General features: G+C 41.9%; 1 protein-coding gene across 4 annotated transcripts in view; it reads right to left on the bottom strand.

The window, feature by feature from the left end:
* The window catches only part of cep112 (centrosomal protein 112), a 139,900-nt gene that overhangs the window by 102,612 nt on the left and 18,129 nt on the right, over window positions 1-19,159 (bottom strand). For 3 of the 4 annotated variants that reach the window (XM_005925400.3, XM_042222203.1, XM_005925399.3), the window contains exons 5-9: window positions 18,244-18,328; window positions 15,483-15,557; window positions 12,575-12,622; window positions 12,390-12,464; window positions 3,651-3,737 (exon numbers count right to left, since the gene is read on the bottom strand). In XM_005925400.3, the coding sequence (XP_005925462.1) occupies window positions 3,651-3,737; window positions 12,390-12,464; window positions 12,575-12,622; window positions 15,483-15,557; window positions 18,244-18,328 (370 nt within the window). The remainder of the gene's footprint in view (window positions 1-3,650; window positions 3,738-12,389; window positions 12,465-12,574; window positions 12,623-15,482; window positions 15,558-18,243; window positions 18,329-19,159) is intronic. The other variant, XM_042222204.1, reaches the window with a different exon arrangement.

Raw genomic sequence — 19,159 nt, 5'->3', positions numbered from 1 at the left:
TAATAAGCACATCCATTACTTAGGAGACTACGTGCAAAGTGTGAGAAATGGCAGCTGAATGAACCACCTGTGCTAAGGCGCAATGAGGTAACTGCATCTGCTTCCTGCTGCCATCTGTAAGTAATTAGTTAAATTAGGCCATGGAGAGTTTCTCAATTACTCTGTTGCATAATATGCATATATATGTAAGTGCATTCTGCAACTGGTGAATCTATCTGCTATGCAGATGGTGCCAAGCAGACTGGTTTACTTTACAGACAAAATGAATCCAAACTCAACAATCCAAGTCTCATTTTATCAAATCTACTTGAAATATCATTCTGAACCTGTCTATAAGCTTAATGGATTTTTTTGGCTGTATTTTTAGGTTTGGGAGTAATGCCATTAACAAAAGGGAATAAATAGCGTTATTTCAACAACAGATGATGCTCTGGCTGAAATGGACCAGTGGTTATTTTTCCATTAATTCCCAAAGCCCATGAGACTTTAACATTTTGTTCAATTTAAGTGCACTTATTAGTCCAGTCTACCATCGTCTCTGTGAGTGAGAGTGTGATGGGAGAGAGATGAAAGGAGGATAGGGTGACTGGAGCAAAGTTCACAGAGCATTTAGGGATACCCATTTTTTTTTCCCATTTTACTACCCTAGAGGCGTTGTTGTCATTTCCACTGAACAAGCCGATGACACAGTGTCAGTTCCAGAGAGAGTGCACCAGACAGTGGGAAATGGCAGCTTTTAGGATGTCCATTTTAGGAATGAAAATACATCCTATGCCGGGGGAAGGGGATCCAGCCTGGCTGGCTCTGACTTTGACCAATACCATCACTGGAAGAGGACAAAATTAAACTGCAGAAGAAAGAACCAACAGAATCTGTAACATATGTAATTTAATCTCAGTGCCATTTATAACATATTGTACAGTAAACAGAGATTTGCATGTTAATAACATAAGATGTTCTTCTGCACTTGATTTTATCAAATATTTTGGAACTACTCTCACCATGCTTTGGATTTAAAGCAATGGGACAACGACTCGTAGCCTTTCAGCAGCCGATACATTATTTATAAGTAGACTAATTAAAACTAAACCTAGCTTGTCCACTTTCCATCCGGCTCATCAAAGTCCACCCCTGAATAACTCCCCTTTGAAGCCATTATGGGGAATATTGGGTAACATTCAGTGGAAATTAAATTGGACATAAGTTGCAATCTGTATGTAATTAAAGAGAGAGAGAGGGGTGGGGCAAAAAAGAGCTGGCTGTCATCCTGTCTCTTGTCAAGCACTAAGATGCAATGGGCATTTTAAAGTAGGAAGAAAAGTAGAGTGTTTTTTTTCTGTTTTATTAGAAGCTTGTGTGGCAGCAAAGGAAAGTCATAGTGAGTACGTGACAGATCCCAGGTGCTTGATCTGCAGCCTAACTGACGGGCACCGACTATAATGTGAAATAAACCAGCTTTATTGCTATTTTAACCAGCTGACAAAAAGCTTTGAAGAGGTGATTACATGCAGGATGGAGCGCTAAGAAGAGGACAGACTCATTCCTTTACTTTTCATTAGCCACCAAATGAGAATCAAGATCAGTGACGGGCGTAGGTTAAACAGCTCTCCTGAGCACCGAAGTGAGCGGGCCTGTCAAGAAAAGAACTGCACAAACTATTTTCACTCATGTAGAGGGCATTATATTAGCACCAAATTTATATAATTAAAAGTTATCTAAAGAGGTGACCATAACAAATACAATCAAAAAGGAGATTTAGCCATGTTCACTAAAGGACTAAATGATTATCGGTTCCAAATTGGCTGGTCTGAGTTTTTCAGAAGCCGATGATTTGCTGGGATTGACCCATTAAACAATCTCTATGATTTGCGAGAATGGTCCAAAAAGAAAAAAGAAAAGAAAAAAAAAGAAAATATCCTGTGAGCAGCATTTTTTTGGTTAGAAATACCGTGTTAATGTCAAAGGTCAAGGAAAGATGGCCAGACTCAAATAACCACTAGTTATAACCAAAGTATGTACAAGAGCATCTCTGAACTCACAACACACTGAACCTTGAAGCAGATGGGCTACAGCAGCAGAAGACCACGTGTCACGGTCCTGGGCCATGTGGGCCCAGTATTCTTAGTTTCTTGTATTTTTGTATTTCGTTCCTTATTTAGGCCATGTTTCCTGAGTTGTCCTGTTGTGTTGTTCCCTAAGTGTTTTCCCTTCGTGACTCTTACCCCCTGTGTGCCCCTCTGTGTATTTTTGAGCCCTCGTCTCTCTTTGTGTTTATTCCATGTTTCCCCTGACCCAGCGTTTCTAGTTCCTTGTGATGTTTGTAATATGGTACTTGTGTGATTTATTCTATGGCTTCTAGTTTTGATCCCTTGCCCTTCATGTTTCTCTGTGTCCCCTCTGTTCTGTGTAATTGTGTGTCTTTGCATGTTTGAGTTTGTTTTCTGTCTCTCTGCATTGTGCATTATGTTCTCATGGTTGGTCTTTTGTTACTCCCTCTAGTCTAGTTTCTTGTGTTCCAAGCTGAGTATTTCCCTCCGCGTATTTTGGTTCTTAGAGTCCTCTGCCTTATGGTTTATGTCTCTGTGTTTCTTAGTTGCTTTCTCCACTGTGTCAAGTTTGCGTCTCTGTATGATACTTCCTGTTTTACTTTGATGGTCCATGTCTTATGTGAATGTGTCCTGCTTTGCTTGTCTCGTCCAGCCTGATTACTCCCAGCTGTGCTCTGCTTCTGTGTCTCATTCCCCTCGTTACCCCTCTGTGTATTTAAGCCCTGTGTTTCTCTGAGTCAGCGTCGCGTCGTCCCTCATGCTGTGTGTGAGTCTCCCCGTGTCTTCTGGTATGTGTTACCATTAGCTCTTCCCAGTTTAGTTTTGCATTGCTTTTGTATCACTGTTATCGTTTGTCACCTGTCAGCAATAAAGCTGCATTTTGAGTTCAGTTCTGCCACACACCGTTACATGACATCACGAGGCTACTGTTTACAAAGGCTCACCAAAATTGGACCACAGAAGATTGGAAAAATGTTGCCTGGTCTGAGGAATCTTAGTTTCTTCTGCAACATTTAGGTGGTGGTATCAGAGTTTGGACATGGAGAACACGAAAGCATGAATCCATCAAACATTGTATGAACAATTCAGATTGGTGGTGGTGGTGACAACTGACCATTAAACCCCACAGCCTAGATGAGTATTGTTGCTGACCATGTCCATCCCTTTATGACCATGGCGTAACCAATCTTCTGAATGCTGCTTCCAGCAGGATAATGTTCCATGTCACAAAGCTCAGTTCTCAAACTGGTTTGCTGTACAGGACAAAGACTTAATTGTACTCAAATAGTCTGTCAGTGTGAATATGAATCAAAAGCTCTCAGGAATGTTTCCAGCACCTTGATGAATCTAAGCCACAAAGCATTACGGCAGTTATGAAAGCAAGGGTGTCCAACCCAAGACCAGCTACAGTAGGTGTACCTAATAAAGTGTTCAGGGAAGGCATGTTTGTCACTTCCCTATAAGAGCTAGCTAAACACAGGTCAATAACTGCCATAATTAAAAATATCCAAACAGCTGGAAAGTTACAATAATTGATTACAATAATTAATTGAGTACACACTAAGCAAGGACTGTGAAATATGCAAAAGCTTTTGTTCTTACTTTCTCAACCTCTGCATCGTGTCTCTGCTGCATCTTCAGTTTTTCCTCCTGATGCTTGGCCTCCAACACTTTGATCTTCATCTCGGTCTGAGAACAAAGAGAACCAAATGCCATATGTAACACTTACAACACGTTTAACACCGTGATTTAACTTTTGTCATCCTACCACCAAATATTATGAGCAAGATATTTTAACCACTAAAATCTGTGTCCCAACTGTTTTACAGACACGACACGGAATAACAGAGCCTGTCTGTCAAAGGTAACATAAATCCGGATGATACAGTTACAGCATCTCCCAAACAAGTGCAGCTGATGATCAAATAAAACCACATTAAACCTTTAAAAAAAATAAGATTTTTCCACACACAGAGAGCTTCAAATGTGCCCAACTGTTTGCGCTGCTTATTTCTGTGTTAGGGCTGGGCTATCATACAGTTCACGGTAATACCGGTGTAATTTTGGGCAACGATAGGAAAATGAAATATCGCCATAGAATATGGGTAAAACGCGCATGCGCAGCGCCTATGTTTACATACGCACATGAGAAGAACGAAAGTGGATTGTTGAATGAAACGGATGAACCAGAATTGGTTTGTAAAAATGCTGCAACTTCAGTGGTGTGGAACTGGTTTGGCTTTCGTCCGTCAGATACACAACAAAGCACTATTTTTGGTAGCGCATGCTAGCGGGCCATCGTTATTACCGTGTTGTTTGGAAAATACGGCACACTTAAAATCAATCCTTCGATTTTTCTGAAAATCGACAGTGCCCCTTATAATACCGTGTGCCTTATGTATGAATTCTGGTTGTGTTTACTGACCTCGAAACGATTTTATGTGGTACACGGCGCTCGAAAATCTGTCAAATGTTTTAGTACGACTTTGCTAAGCTACGAACCCGCACCGCTTGATGGATAGTCGGAGCATTACGGCTATCGTAGGCAGGAGCCTCGCGGAGTGATACGAACTGTGCTTCAACATAATATTACCGTATTGTGTGTGTATAACCTCTTTTTAAGTTTTGTGGATATTATACATGGTTATGCTGAGGATATGTCGGCCAATTTCCACTGGAAATGCCTTTTGGTTAAACTGTCAGCAAGGAATTTGCACTGTTACGTTTTTATATAACTTTAATGCACATAAAAAACAGCTGCTTGTTTAAGTGAAAATACATTGATGGGGTTTTTTGCACTAATAAAGTTGTGGAGTTGTAAAGTATTTTGTCTAGTGTCAATTATATCGTCAGTTATATCGTTATTGCCAATTTTCAAATGTATATCGTGATAAATATTTTAGGTCATATCACCCTGCTCTACTCTGTGTACACGTTTGTTTACAATAAACAAAGTAAAAACCTGTTTGTGTGTAGTTAAGTTAATCATGCAGGGAAAGGCTGCTTTCATTCAAACACTGTTTTCAAAGGATCAAAAGTTCAACGTTGTCACGAGCATGTTGGAACAAATCTCCTGGAGCTAGAGGACGTTCACACACCGTAAAACAAAACCCTAATGATTCGTCACTTTCTGTAATTGACTCAAACAAAAAAGAAGAAAAAGAAAAAAAAAATCTATGTGTTTTTCATCTTCAAAGAGCCATTAATCATCACACAACTACATCTGAAGGAGAGAGACAAAGCTACAAAATGACAGCTTTTTGACAAAACGTGGTTTCTAAATATTTAGTGGCTTAAACTTAAGCTAAGAATTTATTGATTTATAAAGCTGTCTCAGCTTTATAAAGATATAAATGTGCTTTTTATACACTTTCAAAGCTAAGAAAAGAAAACAGAAAAAAAGAAGAAGAGGACACTTTTTGATCCATAGCCTAGTCTTACCAATAAGATGTGAAAGTATGAGCAGATAATACTCTAAGCCTTACAGTATTAAGGAATTTGTACTTACAGCTTTTGACCTGTGCATCTGTGGTCCAAAACACACTGTATCCTACCACTATTTAGCTGCCACTAGTAACAGTGATCATCGCTTTTATGAAAACACTCACTAATAATTACCTCAGAGATGGAGGTTATGTTTTTGGTAGCGTTCGTGTGCGTGTCATTCTGTCTGTAAACAGTATAGCTCAAAAAGCTTTGAATTCATTTGCTGAAGACTTTATAAGGATGTGGATTGGGCCTGTAAATCTATTAAAATTTACCTTACATCCACCAACACCTCCCATTCACATGGATATCAGAACATTACCCAGGTAAGTGACACACCTGGTCCATCCATGTGATATAAAAGGAAATGTCATTGATCAGACCAGGCCACCTTCTTCCGTTGCTCCGTCCAATTTGGATACTGTGGGGTTAGCAGCTATGCAGCCCCACACACAACAAACTAACACATTTCCATCATAACCAGCATTAACCTTTTCAGCAATTTGAGCTATAATAGCTCGTCTGTTCGACTGCACAGCGCAGGAAAGCCCTCGTTCATCACATGTTTCAGTGAGCCTTGGCTGCCCATCACCCCGTCGCTGGTTCACCACTGTTGGACCACTTTTAATAGATACTGACCACTGCAGACCAGGAACACCAAATATAAGCTGCAGTTTTGGAGATGCTCTGACCCAGTTTATTCAGCCATTTAATTTGGCTGTTTCCAACTTGCTCAAATCTTTATTTACACTTGCCTATTTTTCCCAATTTCAGCATCAACTTTGCGGACAAAATGCTCACTTTCTCCCTAATACATCTCACTAGCATGTGCCATGATTAAGAGATAATAAGTCACCTGCCATATGTCATAATGTTATGCCTGACCCGTGTAAACGGGTCCTCCTACCCATTAGAATACACATCAGTTTAATGCTAAAGTAATGTTTTCTCGAATAAAGATTTCTGTTCCCAGGCCTTCACCAGTACCAGCTTGGAGACTGCCAATAAGAATAAACCCACAAAACCAATAAAACATATCAAACCTCTTTGTGTGAGCGTTAAAATTAAACATGTGTAAACATAAACTGGCTGGATAAGTAATGAATTCATTACTCAAACAAACCAGAATTTTCTATAATTAGCTACTTTTGGCTACTCCCTTATTTACAAGGGGTCGCTACAGCAGGTAACTTTGCATGTTTGATTTGGCAGATTTTTACAACCTTCCTGGTGCAACAACCATACAGATTTGTCTCCCTTTCTGGAGACAGGATGACCTTGCAAAGGCTGATGTCAATCTGTCACATGTCATGGAATGATAATGCTATTTTTATTCCACCTTTGGAAAAAGTATTTCTCACATTTTCCTAGTTAGATTGCCGTTAAGTGCCAACAACACACGGAGGCACAAAGAAAGTCTTTGACACAAAGATGACTGACCATTTCCTTTGATGTCCCTACTCATGTTTAGTCACTGTCTGTTCTGGTGTCTTAATCAACCCTAAAGCAGGGTGACAGTGTTCCTCCTTTGAAAGTGCGGCTGTGTGTATGACTATGTCAGCAGTTATAACGTCCCAGGGCTAGATCATGTTTGTTCTAGTCATCAAAAACTATTAAGCAGAAAATTCCCACAACATTACTTGGCACACTCAAACCACATTAGACCTTCTCTCTTAGAGAGAATCAAAGGGAAGTAACTGTGATGTCTGAGTACAGACATGATTTAACTACACAGGTGTTTAAGTGTACACATACAATACAATAAAAACACCAACAACATACTAAACATATAAAAAATTATAAATACATGTCAGCAATTCACTTTACATTGAGAGCCGTGTTAAAAATAAAATTCCAACTAAAATACTTGAATTGCCTTCTAGACGATTCTCCTCATTATTGTATTTCAGCTACACTTAGACACTGTATCCTTGACAAAGCTCTGTTAAGTATTCTGCTTCTTTTTTCCTTGATTTACTGCCATTTCTTGTGCAATTGAGGGGACCACAGGAGACGTGTCAGAGAAGAAAGGAAAAGGCAAAAGAAAAGGAGGGGGTAAGAAAAGACAGAGGGAGAGATGGGGAGAGAGGTAGCAGTGATTGAAAAGCAAAGGAGTTAGTAGAGACCTGATTCTGCCCTCCCCCCGTCCCCTCTACTCCCCAAAAAAAGAACGTGTGGGGGTGTCACTTTCTCATCCTCTGTTCAAATGCTCTTTGGAGAAAGTTTGCCAAACTAGATCAGGGGTGTCTGAAACTTGTTTATAAAAGGCGTCGGTGAAGGAAGGAGGAGGAGGAATGTCGTACACCTAAGGCTTTTGAGACAGCTTCAATCAGCCCAACTGGGTGGTACAGCTTTTTCCCTTTTCTCTTCTTCAGAGTTGTAGCGAGCGCTGTAAGATGCCATGTTTTTTGACACTTCGCTCTTGAAAGGATGAGAGGCTAGAGAAAGAGAGAGAGAGACGGAGGAAAGAAAGCGAGGACGGGTACGAGAAAGGGAAGGAGGTTGCTTTTTCTGCTCTCGAAACCATCGCGGGGTCAGGGCCTTTTCCCTCGGGGGGGACGTGTTCACAAATCGGCTGCTAACTGTTTAGGCTCCACAAAGCAAGGTTGCATTTGTGCATTTCCTTCATCGCGCTTGAGATGTACAATGTCCCGGTGCGTCTTTCATCCTCAGTAAACACAGATGCTCTAGGATAGTCGGTATACAGCGCTGCACTATCTGCTCAGGAGCAGCTAGACGCCATTTCCACAGTCTGACATAAAGTAGTCTGTCCAGATTGTACAGGCCGGATAAAAACTTTGGCTAAAATTCGACTCTGACATGTGGGGAAATAAATAAATAAATAAACCGCAGCTCTGAATACAGAGTAAGTAAACACACTACTTAAAAATTTCTAACATGAAAACATCAAATACGCAAACTCAAAAGCTGAGCAGTAACTTCATCATCTTGGAACACTGCAGATCCTTTATATCTTCTAGCCTGAAGCGCCATACTGAACTAGTCCCTTTAAAAAATACTAAGACTCAATAGGTTACTCTTTTTTTTTTTAGCTTTGAAAAGCGATCAGATAAGGCAGGCTATGGCCCTCTAAGTCACAGGCTGTGAGCTCAAGCTCCATCCTAAGGGTCTTAGAATAGAGAGACTGCATCATTATGGCATCAGAAACCAAAGCATACTGATCTTCAGTCAGGGAATTGTGACCATTAGAATGGTACTGCTTGACACTAACACACTGCCAATCCCTCAGGTCAGGTACCAAGGGGGGGGGGGGGTAGTTTGTAGATGGCATGAACGCACAAACTGCAGAAGAAAGTCTGGGTATTTTAGTCAGTCTGTCAGTATGTTCCATAATTACAAGACTTAGGCCTATGTATAGCGTAACCTGACTCATCAGTCGACATTTAATTGAATTTCCAAATAAAGGCCCAGCCCTCTTAATGCTAAGCACTGCTAGAGCGCGCTGTAGGATTAGCAGGACTTTAGCAGGACATTTTCCACATTTTCCCTTGTAAGTGTGCACATATGTATAAGCTAAGTTACTTAAAGCAATGGCAGCTTGCAGGGAAGTTTCTCAGCTGCCACTCATTGTTCCACAAGGGAAAAAAAAACAGTCTGCATTTTTAGTAATGCAGTCAGTAGATTAGCAGGAGGATGAGCTTGGTGTGAAAGCTGAGATGTTCGTTAAGCTGCCACCAGCTTAATGGCATGTGGCGTGTATAACACTTTAAACCTGGGTAAATTTCCAACTATGCTTTAGGGATTACGGGGAAGTGATGTCACTGTGATTTCCCAGACCTAACCCAGACAGCCACGGAATAGCAGAGCCGGACAAGATTACGAGAAAAGTTTCTGCATGCCGGCAAAGTCAAAGGGCAACATGGGTTGACTACGAAGAAGGTGCTTTACCCGTACAAACCTCGCAGTCTGTAGATTCAATGTAACAGCTCATGTTTGACTCTTACCTTTTGCTGTAAGTCTGTGTTTTTTTCAGCATTTTAAATACCTCACTACAGTGGCCACAGACTGGTCCAAAACACAAGCTGCAGCTTAATACTGTGCCTGAATAAGGAACTGCTCATGGTATGTTCCATTTTTTAAATAAATAGTACAAACAGCACTCCCATCATCGGGTAACTGACTGACTTTGAAATTCACCTATGTGGTACTTTATGCTACGGTCACACTAGGCCAAATAGTGGCTAGATTCTGCAACACGATCATAAACGACTGCGACTGTGCGCCTTTGAAACAGATGAAATGGACTCGGACCGGGTCCGCTAACAACTCACAGTTACAGCTGCTGTCTTCTGAGTTACTTTGGTGCATCAAGACAGTGATACAACAGCAATAAGACAGATTCAGTCTGCTATCAGTTTGCGACTCGATGGGGCCAAGTTGGAAGTGACACGTGTAACTGTGATAATGTGGCGGTTAACTGTGATACATTGGTGAAAATTGCAAATCTTTTATTGTCTACATACACAAAACTTTGCACTTTGTTTACAATCAGATTCCAGCCAGAACCCCACAGATCTAAAACAGAAATTCCTCTACAAATATCAAAGTATCCAGAGAAGGACACGTATGAGTGCAACAAATTACAAATTGCTGGTACCAAATGCATTTGTTGTCCATCCGTAATGTAGTAAGCCTAAATCACATACGCTTATATTTAACAATCTAGATGCACTTTTCTTAGAAAACCATAGTCTCAATACAAGTTGAGACTAAGTGCAATGGATTTCCTGGACTTTTAGTATTTCCCACATTGCTAGCATGTGACCTCGGTAAACGGCCGGTGCCGTTTACCATGGCTTTCTTCCTAAAAATCCATGCTCATATTCAAGGCCGTTCACATATGAACTAAATCTCACAGCTCACACCAGTGTCAGACTCGTAATATACTGTGCGCACCAAAAACACTAAGCATATGCTCAAATACCACTTTCACAAACATCAAAAACACTGAATGTCATAAACATTACACTACACAGTTTATTGACGGACAATTATGTCGCACTGCACTAGATCACACAGGTGTATCTAATAAAACGGTAACTCACTGCATTAAATATGTTCTGCTGAGGTAAATTTATATTCCCACCACACACGGCTGTATGGAGCCAGTGAGCTAGTCTGAGGTGGGATCAAACAGCATAGGACGTGGCTTTAATGTTTTCATAATGGAGTTGCCTCATTCAGTCAGTGCACAGAAACATTGCCTGACTGGTAAAAGAAGATTTACATCCACCGATCACAAACAGATCCTTGTCATGAGAGACCAACAAACCAGACCATTCTTGTCCAAAATGTCCTGTATGTTTTTCCAGCCAGTGCTTACTGACTGGCTGCAGGTATGAAAAGCCATAGCTATTACAGACAAGTCATGCTCAGTTTTATATTTAACAGTGCATTAAAAGGTGGATGGTGGGAGGAATGTGTGGGGGTTCGGGGAAGTTTGGGAGGAGCACACGGGACTTCAAAGCATGTTTTCAGAATAGGATTTTCAGCTTAAATCCACATAAGGGAAAAAAGTGTCATCACTGGGAACTTGCATTATATTTGTCTTTTTAAGAGGCCTTGGCTATTTCAACAGTACAAACAGTATGTGTGTGTGTGTGCGTGTGTGTGTGTGTGTGTGTGTGTGTGTGTGTGTGTGTGTGTGTGCGCACGTGGCTGTGGGGGCGTTTAATGTCATAAAGCAACAAGAGAGCTTGTCCAGCAGAGTGTCTCTGACTGTGTTAAATTCTATGCTGTAAGCAATGTCTGTGTCAAGCGGTGGCTTCATGTTAACTCGCTCACTAGCTGGTGAAATAGTTTGCTGAAAAGTTCAACAATAATAACATACATTATATGAAAGCTGTCAGCCATTAGCTTTACAAGTCAGTGCGCCCCAGGGTGGCTGTGGCTACAATGTAGCTTGCCATCACCAGTGAGTGAATGGGTGTGTGAATGGGTGGATGACTGAACGTGTAAAGCGCTATACAATACAGGCCATTCACCACTGTTGTGGCTACTTAATGTATATGTACACTCACTGGCCACTTCATTAGGTGCACGTTGCAAGTACCAGCTTGGCTTAATGGCTTAGAATCAAAATATCTGCTGGAAACATTCCTCAGAGATTTTGGTCCTTATTGTCATGACAGATTTGTTGGCTGCACATCCATGATGTGAATTTCCCATTCCACCACATCCCAAAGGTGCTGTGTTGGATAGAGATCTGGTTATTGTGGAGGTCATTTGAGTACAGTGAACTCACTGTTATGTTCAAGAAACGGAATTTGAAATGATTTGAGCTTTGGGATATGACAGAAGAGGGGCACACTGTGGTCATAAAAGGATGGACATGGGTAGCAACAATAATCAGGTAGGCTGTAGTGTTTAACAATACTAACTTGGTGCTAAGGAGCTCAAAGTGTGCCAAGAAAATATCCCCCTTATCAATACAACACCACCAGCCTGAATTGTCGATACAAGGCAGGATGCTTACATGCTGTTTACAGCAGATTCTGTCCCGTCCCTTTGAATGTCTCCTTCCCTGGTTGTAACGAGTGGTTATTTGATTTACTGTCTCTTAAACCCTAGAGACCGTTGTTTGGGAAAAATCCCAGTAGATCAGCAGTTTCTGAAATACTCACACCAGCCCATCTGCCACTAACAACCATGACGCATTCACTGAAATTACCTTTCTTTCCCATTCTGATGCTCGGTTTGAACATTAGCAGGTCATCTTGACCATGTTTCCATCCCTAAACTGATTGAACTGATGGACCAAACCAAGTGGCCAGTGACTGCATAAAGTATGTATATTCTCAGTTAGTGGCAAATGTCTCTCATTCTGGTTCATACCTCTTTGCTCTGTAACAGTTGTGCACCCTGATCACTGGCCAAGTTACTCTTCCCCCCAAAGCTTGACTTGAAAATCTAAGGAGATATAGTAAAGAGAGATGTGGGAATGAGAAGACTCAGGAAATCAAAGACAATTTTCTTCACGTAACAATAAATAAAGTACAAGAGACCCCCTGACAACTTACTGGTGACAAGGGAACGGGCTCCTCTCGCAAATACCTTGGCTTCTCAATCTGAAAGAGTAAACAGAAAAACTTTAGACCTCTCTTTGGCTCCTTCCTCTCTTAACAAAGCCTTACCACTACCTCCACCCTAAGTCTGCCATAAACAATGTGGGGAGCACATCAAAAGCCCAGTGCTATGGCTGAAGCCTCTTCCGTCAACTTGTGTCTGTTTAGAAAGGCAGAATGCGTCGGGACACTTCAAGGCTTTGTGTGTGTGGCGAGCTCTGTTTCCGCTCTTGGCCTCTTTCTGCTGTCCCTTTTGTCAACACTCAGGACCGCTAATCTCTAAGCTATCCCTGGTCCATTTACTGTCACGCTGAGACAAATGTGTACACATCCCTGCCAAAACACTGACACAGCGTATTCTTTGATTACAATATGAAACACAGTAGACTGAAAAAGAGCGAGCAGCTAAACCACCTGAAAGTAAGCGGGTCACGGTCCATGTCTCTCTGCGGTGTTACATCAATACACCTCACTAACTGTGACACAAACTGCAAAAATATCTGCTGCTTGACAGCCTGCTGTTTTTGCTTGCACTATTTGACATTTGTTTATGACCCCATTACTTTCTTGTGAACTCGCACTATCATACAGCGTTTCGCTCTGATGCACTGGGGCTGTCTGTAGGGGCTGCCAACTAGCAGCAAGATCACGGCTTTTCAAAGCAGCAGAGCCGACTCTAGAGATGACAGCAATGACGCCCAGTAAACAGTTCTGTTGCTAATCTCTTCAACATAGCAATGAAGGAGGAGAACAAGGAGGAAGAGAAGGAAGAGGAGGGAAGTGTGGGACTCATTCGATGTAAAAAAAAAAAAGGGGGGGGGGGGGGGATTTAATGCCGTAAGGTGGCACAGCCCACGCAAAGCTAATCCAGAATGAATGGGAAAAAACAGGACCTGAAAAAAACTCAGAGTTTGGGCCTCAAACGTTTAGAGTTACAGTATGAGGATAAAGACAAAATCTTTGCTTTAGGGTGAGTAACTGTGGCTCCCTGCTAAGTCTACACGCAGGTAAAAACAGGTCATACATTTCACTGCAAGTCCTCAACAAAAGGAGACATCCGAGTTAGACCGCTCGACATAACCAGCGCTATAAAAAAAATAAATTAAAAAAATAACCAGCGCTGCGGTGGTGGGTGCAATGATGTGTGATGAATTGCTACTTAAGTCTGGTGAAGGCCAGAAAACAAATTCACATTCGCCAAGTGATGAATCAATCGATAGTCTTCTAAACTAGTGCCCAGACTGAAAACAAGAATGGGATTTTCTTTTTATATCTACAGACAGCCAGTCATCACATTTGATTGAGCACGGCCCACAGGGCGAGGAAGACATGCAGACTAAATGCTGTGGTGTAATGCTGGCATGGTGCAATGCTAAACTTGGACTCCGTGCACATGTATGCCTGTGCACATACTCTTGCCCTGCATGCCTGCCCACACACACACACTCCTCTAAGCATATGTTTGTCCAGCCTTGCAGCTGGCACGGCGTCCTGTGTCATTGAATCCTGACGTGGATGGATGGATGGACGCACAAGAGGAACAACACTCCAAATCGCAAGGGATGGCTCTCCAGCCAAAAGAGAGGCCATGATTGATAGCTTCCTAGTTTTGGACTGGTGTTAAGCAAGTCGTCGGCACAGCCCTTTTAACCACAGACAGCCAATGGTAGGGGCAACAACTGAACAACTGTATTACATGTGACACAAGTTTAAAAAACTTCTGCCTACAGGTAGTCCTGTGCATATTGCACCCATCTCTAAGGTAGCAAAACTCCCATTTTACATAAAACTAGCTGCTCTAACACACAAACCACATGAAAGTTAAAAACAGATGGAGGTCCAGCTGACTCAGGTTTTGTGTCCAGCTTTCCAAGGCTGAAGCAATTTGTTATACACTGTCCGGTTACCATGTTACCAATGCTGACTGCACTCACTTTATTACATCAGGGTGAAATGAACAACAAATCGATATGGACTTCTTCAGAACATCTAAAGAGACGCTAAAGATGTTCCAGATAAAATGATGCTCAGCTGTGCTGAAATTTCATAGGCGTCGGGCACTTTGAGGCAGCGCATCTATAAAAACTTCTATAAACTTGAGCAGGGCTGTGTGTATTTGTGTGTGAAGGAACATCTGTTGATTTGAAAGATGCAGGTTAGGGGGAGGGTTGCCAAGCAATGCCTCTTATCAGCGTTTCAACACAGAGGAAAGCAGGCTTTCCTCTGTGTTGAGGCATCCATCAGCGGCTTCACGTCGGCTGATGGATGCCTCAGATTACCCCTGTACCGAAAGAGAGAGGGAGAATAAAGGGGAGGTAGTCACAGACAGACGGAGAGGACAATGGATTGGAGAAACGTGCAAAAAGTCGGAAAACAGAAAGGGGAGATTTTGCCAAAATATTAGTGGAGAAAGGAGAAAGTCGAAGGTAACAAGCATGTTAAAGAAAACAAAACAAAAAAACAGAAGAAGAAAAAAAAGACAGTCGAAGGGTCATGCAGGTGAGGAGATAGGAACATATGAGGGCAGGGGGCATATCAAGCCCAGGCCTGATGCACTCAGATAGAGAAGATAAGAATGATTCACACATCTTCAATTTCTCAGTTTACACAACCTTTCTCTCGCTCCCCGTCCTACCCTGACATCCTACAATAGCGCCAAACTGCCTAAAGGAAGTGTTTTCAAGAGAACACAGGTGAAAGGCCTCTCAACCCTTTGTTCGAACGGTGCTGTTAACTCTGCGTCACTGCACTACTGATGCGGATGTACTTAGGTGCTCAGACTCACTGCTGTCACTGTGGCGAGCAACAGCACGTTTGACAGCTGCATGTAACAAAGAAGCTCATGGCATGCCCCTGGACTCACCCCCAGGTTCCAGCTGTTGAGACGAGCCTCCAGGTCACTGTCATCGGGAGATATATGGTTTGGCTCCCCATCCACCTGAGGAGGGGAGGGGGACAAGGGTGGGATAAAAAAGAAGGGTATCAACAGCAGGAATAAAATGGAAGTTAAGATGGTTGATATGTTTTCTGACAGCGCTCTGATTGGCAGTTTGGCCAGAGGAACAGGCGGTGATGGAGGTTATCACTGCCTGCTGACACAATGTAATTTCTCTCTTGGCAACAACAAAAGGGCTCTTTAAAAGCTTACAGATACACAGTGCACCCACATGTGTTTAACTAACAACCCTCTACTCCCTTGTTATCTCCATTTCTCCACCCTTTGCTCCCTCGCTCTCCTCCCTCTCACATACAGCGCTCCAGATGTTTGGCAGTTCCACATCATTTCCGTCACACAGTAAATTCCGCAAGAGGGGCATATGTGCAGCTCGGCTGCCTGTCATTCTTGTTTTTCTCCAGCCTTTTGTTTTACGACGGGGCGCCGGATTTATTTTATGCAGGATAAGTTGAATGCTTGCAGGGGCTTTTGTTGATACAAGATCAGTTTACTCTAGTCGAGGTTGGGCAGCAAGGTTGAAATGGGGGAAATATCTAATAAAAGTTGAGAGAGTGATAGGGAAAGGAGATATGTTGTTGAATTTGATTAAGATCTCGTGGAGTGTGGACCTTGGGTGTACCTCAGCAGAACTGCACCGATGCAAAGAAATCGCAGAATGGAATAGCTTGGGATTAAATGCCCTTTCTGATTAAAAAGGCATTAAGGTTCCAGAGCCTCGCCCTCAAACAAACATTTTGATATCTAGGAATGCTGGGTATGCAGGCCACCGGCTGTTCAAAACAGCGTGCTACATTCTCAGAATTGCACCATAAATTCAAAGCATTACTTTTAAATACAGTACTGTGCAAACATCTTGAGGCACCACTCATTTTTTTAATATTTTGATTCCTAGAGGTCAGACTTTCATGTCATTTTTGGTAGTGGTCTTGAGCAATAGTTCTCCAGGCTTTTTAAAGGCCTTTCAAAGTTCTTCTTTGGACATTGGCTTCTTTTTCATTAATTTTCATTCCAGTTATACCTGACCATTTTCACAGCAGTGTTTTTATTTGTTTGTTAAGCCACTTAACTGGCCTATGAATCATTAACCAAAAAAAGTAGCTAACTTAATAGAAGAACCAGTGTTATGTCTGCACATGAAGACATGAAAAGAACCGATTTTTAAACTGTAACTTTGGCCTCTTTATTGACAGTCTGATGTAAACATCACAATTTTTTTCCTATTTCTTTATTAGAATATATGAAAAATGGAAAGATAACATAAGTATAAAATAGTATTTTTGCACAAACAAGATGATTCCCGCAGATTCCCACACTATTAGCTGAAAATGTGGCATATCTCAGCATGGTGTGCAGTCCATCCATCCGTTGTCTTCCGCTCATCCTTTTCAAGGTCGCGGGGAGGCTGGAGCCTATCCCAGCTACCTGGGCAGGGTACACCCCGGATAGGTCACCTGTCTGTCACAGGGCTAACAAATAGAAACAAACAACCATCCCACCCACATTCACATCTATGGGCAATTTAGAATGAACCTAACCTCACTAACCCACGTAAACATAGGCAGAAAATGCAAACTCCATACATAAAAGACCCAGCCAGTTGGTGGAATCCAACTCAGGACCTTCTTGCTGTGAGGCTGACTGACATTGGCTTAATTTCTCAGTACGACAATGGTTCCAAACAACTGTCAGTGTGTGAAAGCATATATAGGTCACTATCAGTCATGGATTCGCCTCCACCAGAGCTCAGACCGTGTGGGATGATTTTGACAGAAAACAGAGCAAACGTCCAAATAGGAGCTTTGAATGTCCTTCAAGAAACCTGGAGAACTATTCCTGAACACTACTTAAGGAAATTATAAGAAAGCTTTCCTAAGAGAGTTCAGGGTGTGTTGAAGAATAAAGGTGGTCATATCAAGTATTGGCTTTAAACCTCCTTTACAAGCAGTGTTTTGGTTTATATCCTTATATAATTCCATGTATTCTTTCTACAAAAATAAATCACTGCACCTATTTCCCACTTTATAAGGAAATGAAGGGTAGCTCAAGACTATCAATAAACAGGACACAATATTGACAATGTCTCTCAGTGCAATGTGTTTTGCATCTCCTAGTTTTCACACACCTTGGAGGGAGGAGAGAAAAAAAAAGCACACGGATATACCCTAGTGGGAGGTTTCTAACATGTAAATAATGGTTCACAATCATGGATCATAACAAATGCAATAACAGCGGACAGCACCACAAACTGCAACCTGATAAAGAGGTGAAGGAACACCTTTTTTTAAAAAACTATATTACAATCATAAAGAAGAAGTTGTAAAGCTGTTTTAAGCTGCACACATTATGTGTGTCAGCTGTGAAGACATTATCGTCATTTTTGCGAAACAGAAACTTGCGGGCACAGGGATTTTCCTCCAACTTCATGGGGAAATGAGTTTAGGAATTCCCAAATTGGTCAACATTAAAGAAGAAAGCAAAACGTTGGGTCTGCTGTTTGTGTTGGCAACAGCCTTTGCCAGAGAGCACATGGATGACAGCCTTAATATTTCATGTCTCATCAACGCTACCTCGCAGGGACCTATAAATCTAATTGCTGAATCGTAACACAAACATGCCGGGGAAGTCCAGAGGTGCGATTAGAAATTCTGAAGAATAGCGATGAACTAACCATTCTTGTAACTTGTCTGGGTGATTGTCTCAGTGGACTGGAAGACACGGGTCGTGATGCTGCCCTATCCTCATATGGCCTTCTCCTGGAAGAAAAAAATTGAGAGCCAAACACAAATGTGAAAGGTTAACCTACAATGTGTGTGTGCATATCTCTGGAGTCTGCTCAAATCGCTCTTTGCATATGAATGTGCTTGCATAGGCAGCCTGCCTTGCCATTTGCACAGATCAACATCTGGCACTGGCTGCATGGTTTGTGGCCTGCACTTCATCCCATCTGAACAATAAATGTCTCTGCTACACATCAGTCTGTTTCCACGCACAGCCCACGGGGCACCAGTCTATGACATGTACAATTGCTTTATAATCGCATATCTCAATTGATGCCTCACATTGCATCCGTCATGGTTTAAACAAGCAGCCTGATGTGGAAAAAAGCTTATATCCACTGACACACATGCAAACAAGTACGCACACACATACATACTCCTCATTCTCACTATTGCCTCTCTCCCACACGCGCGCACACACATCTGCATAACTGAGCTAACAATCTCATTAAGCACTGGCGCACACAAGACACTTAAAGCCCACTGATGCTAATTAAATGAAGATGTTAGAGAAAGCAGGGAGATGTAGGACAACAGTGAAGAATAAAAGAAAAAAGAAAAGCAGCTATCATCTTATAAAGACATCCCATTTCATTGTAGAGGGCACTGTTTCACACTCTCAATGTGGAGCCTCTGGGCATCCTATCACTGCTGGGGTTTTTTAGCATTCCTGGTATTCTAAACCTCATTTCTCATGTCATTTACAATGGGGCAAAAAAGTATTTAGTCAGCCACCGATTGTGCAAGTTCCCCCACTTAAAATGATGACAGAGGTCAGTAATTTGCACCAGAGGTACACTTCAACTG

The sequence above is a fragment of the Haplochromis burtoni genome, unplaced genomic scaffold (assembly GCF_018398535.1).
Source record: "Haplochromis burtoni strain Fernald_Lab_line unplaced genomic scaffold, NCSU_Asbu1 Contig_81, whole genome shotgun sequence".
Classification (NCBI taxonomy): Eukaryota; Metazoa; Chordata; class Actinopteri; order Cichliformes; family Cichlidae; genus Haplochromis; species Haplochromis burtoni.
Note: the sequence above shows the minus strand (reverse complement) of the source record. Positions and strands in the feature narration are given on the sequence as shown.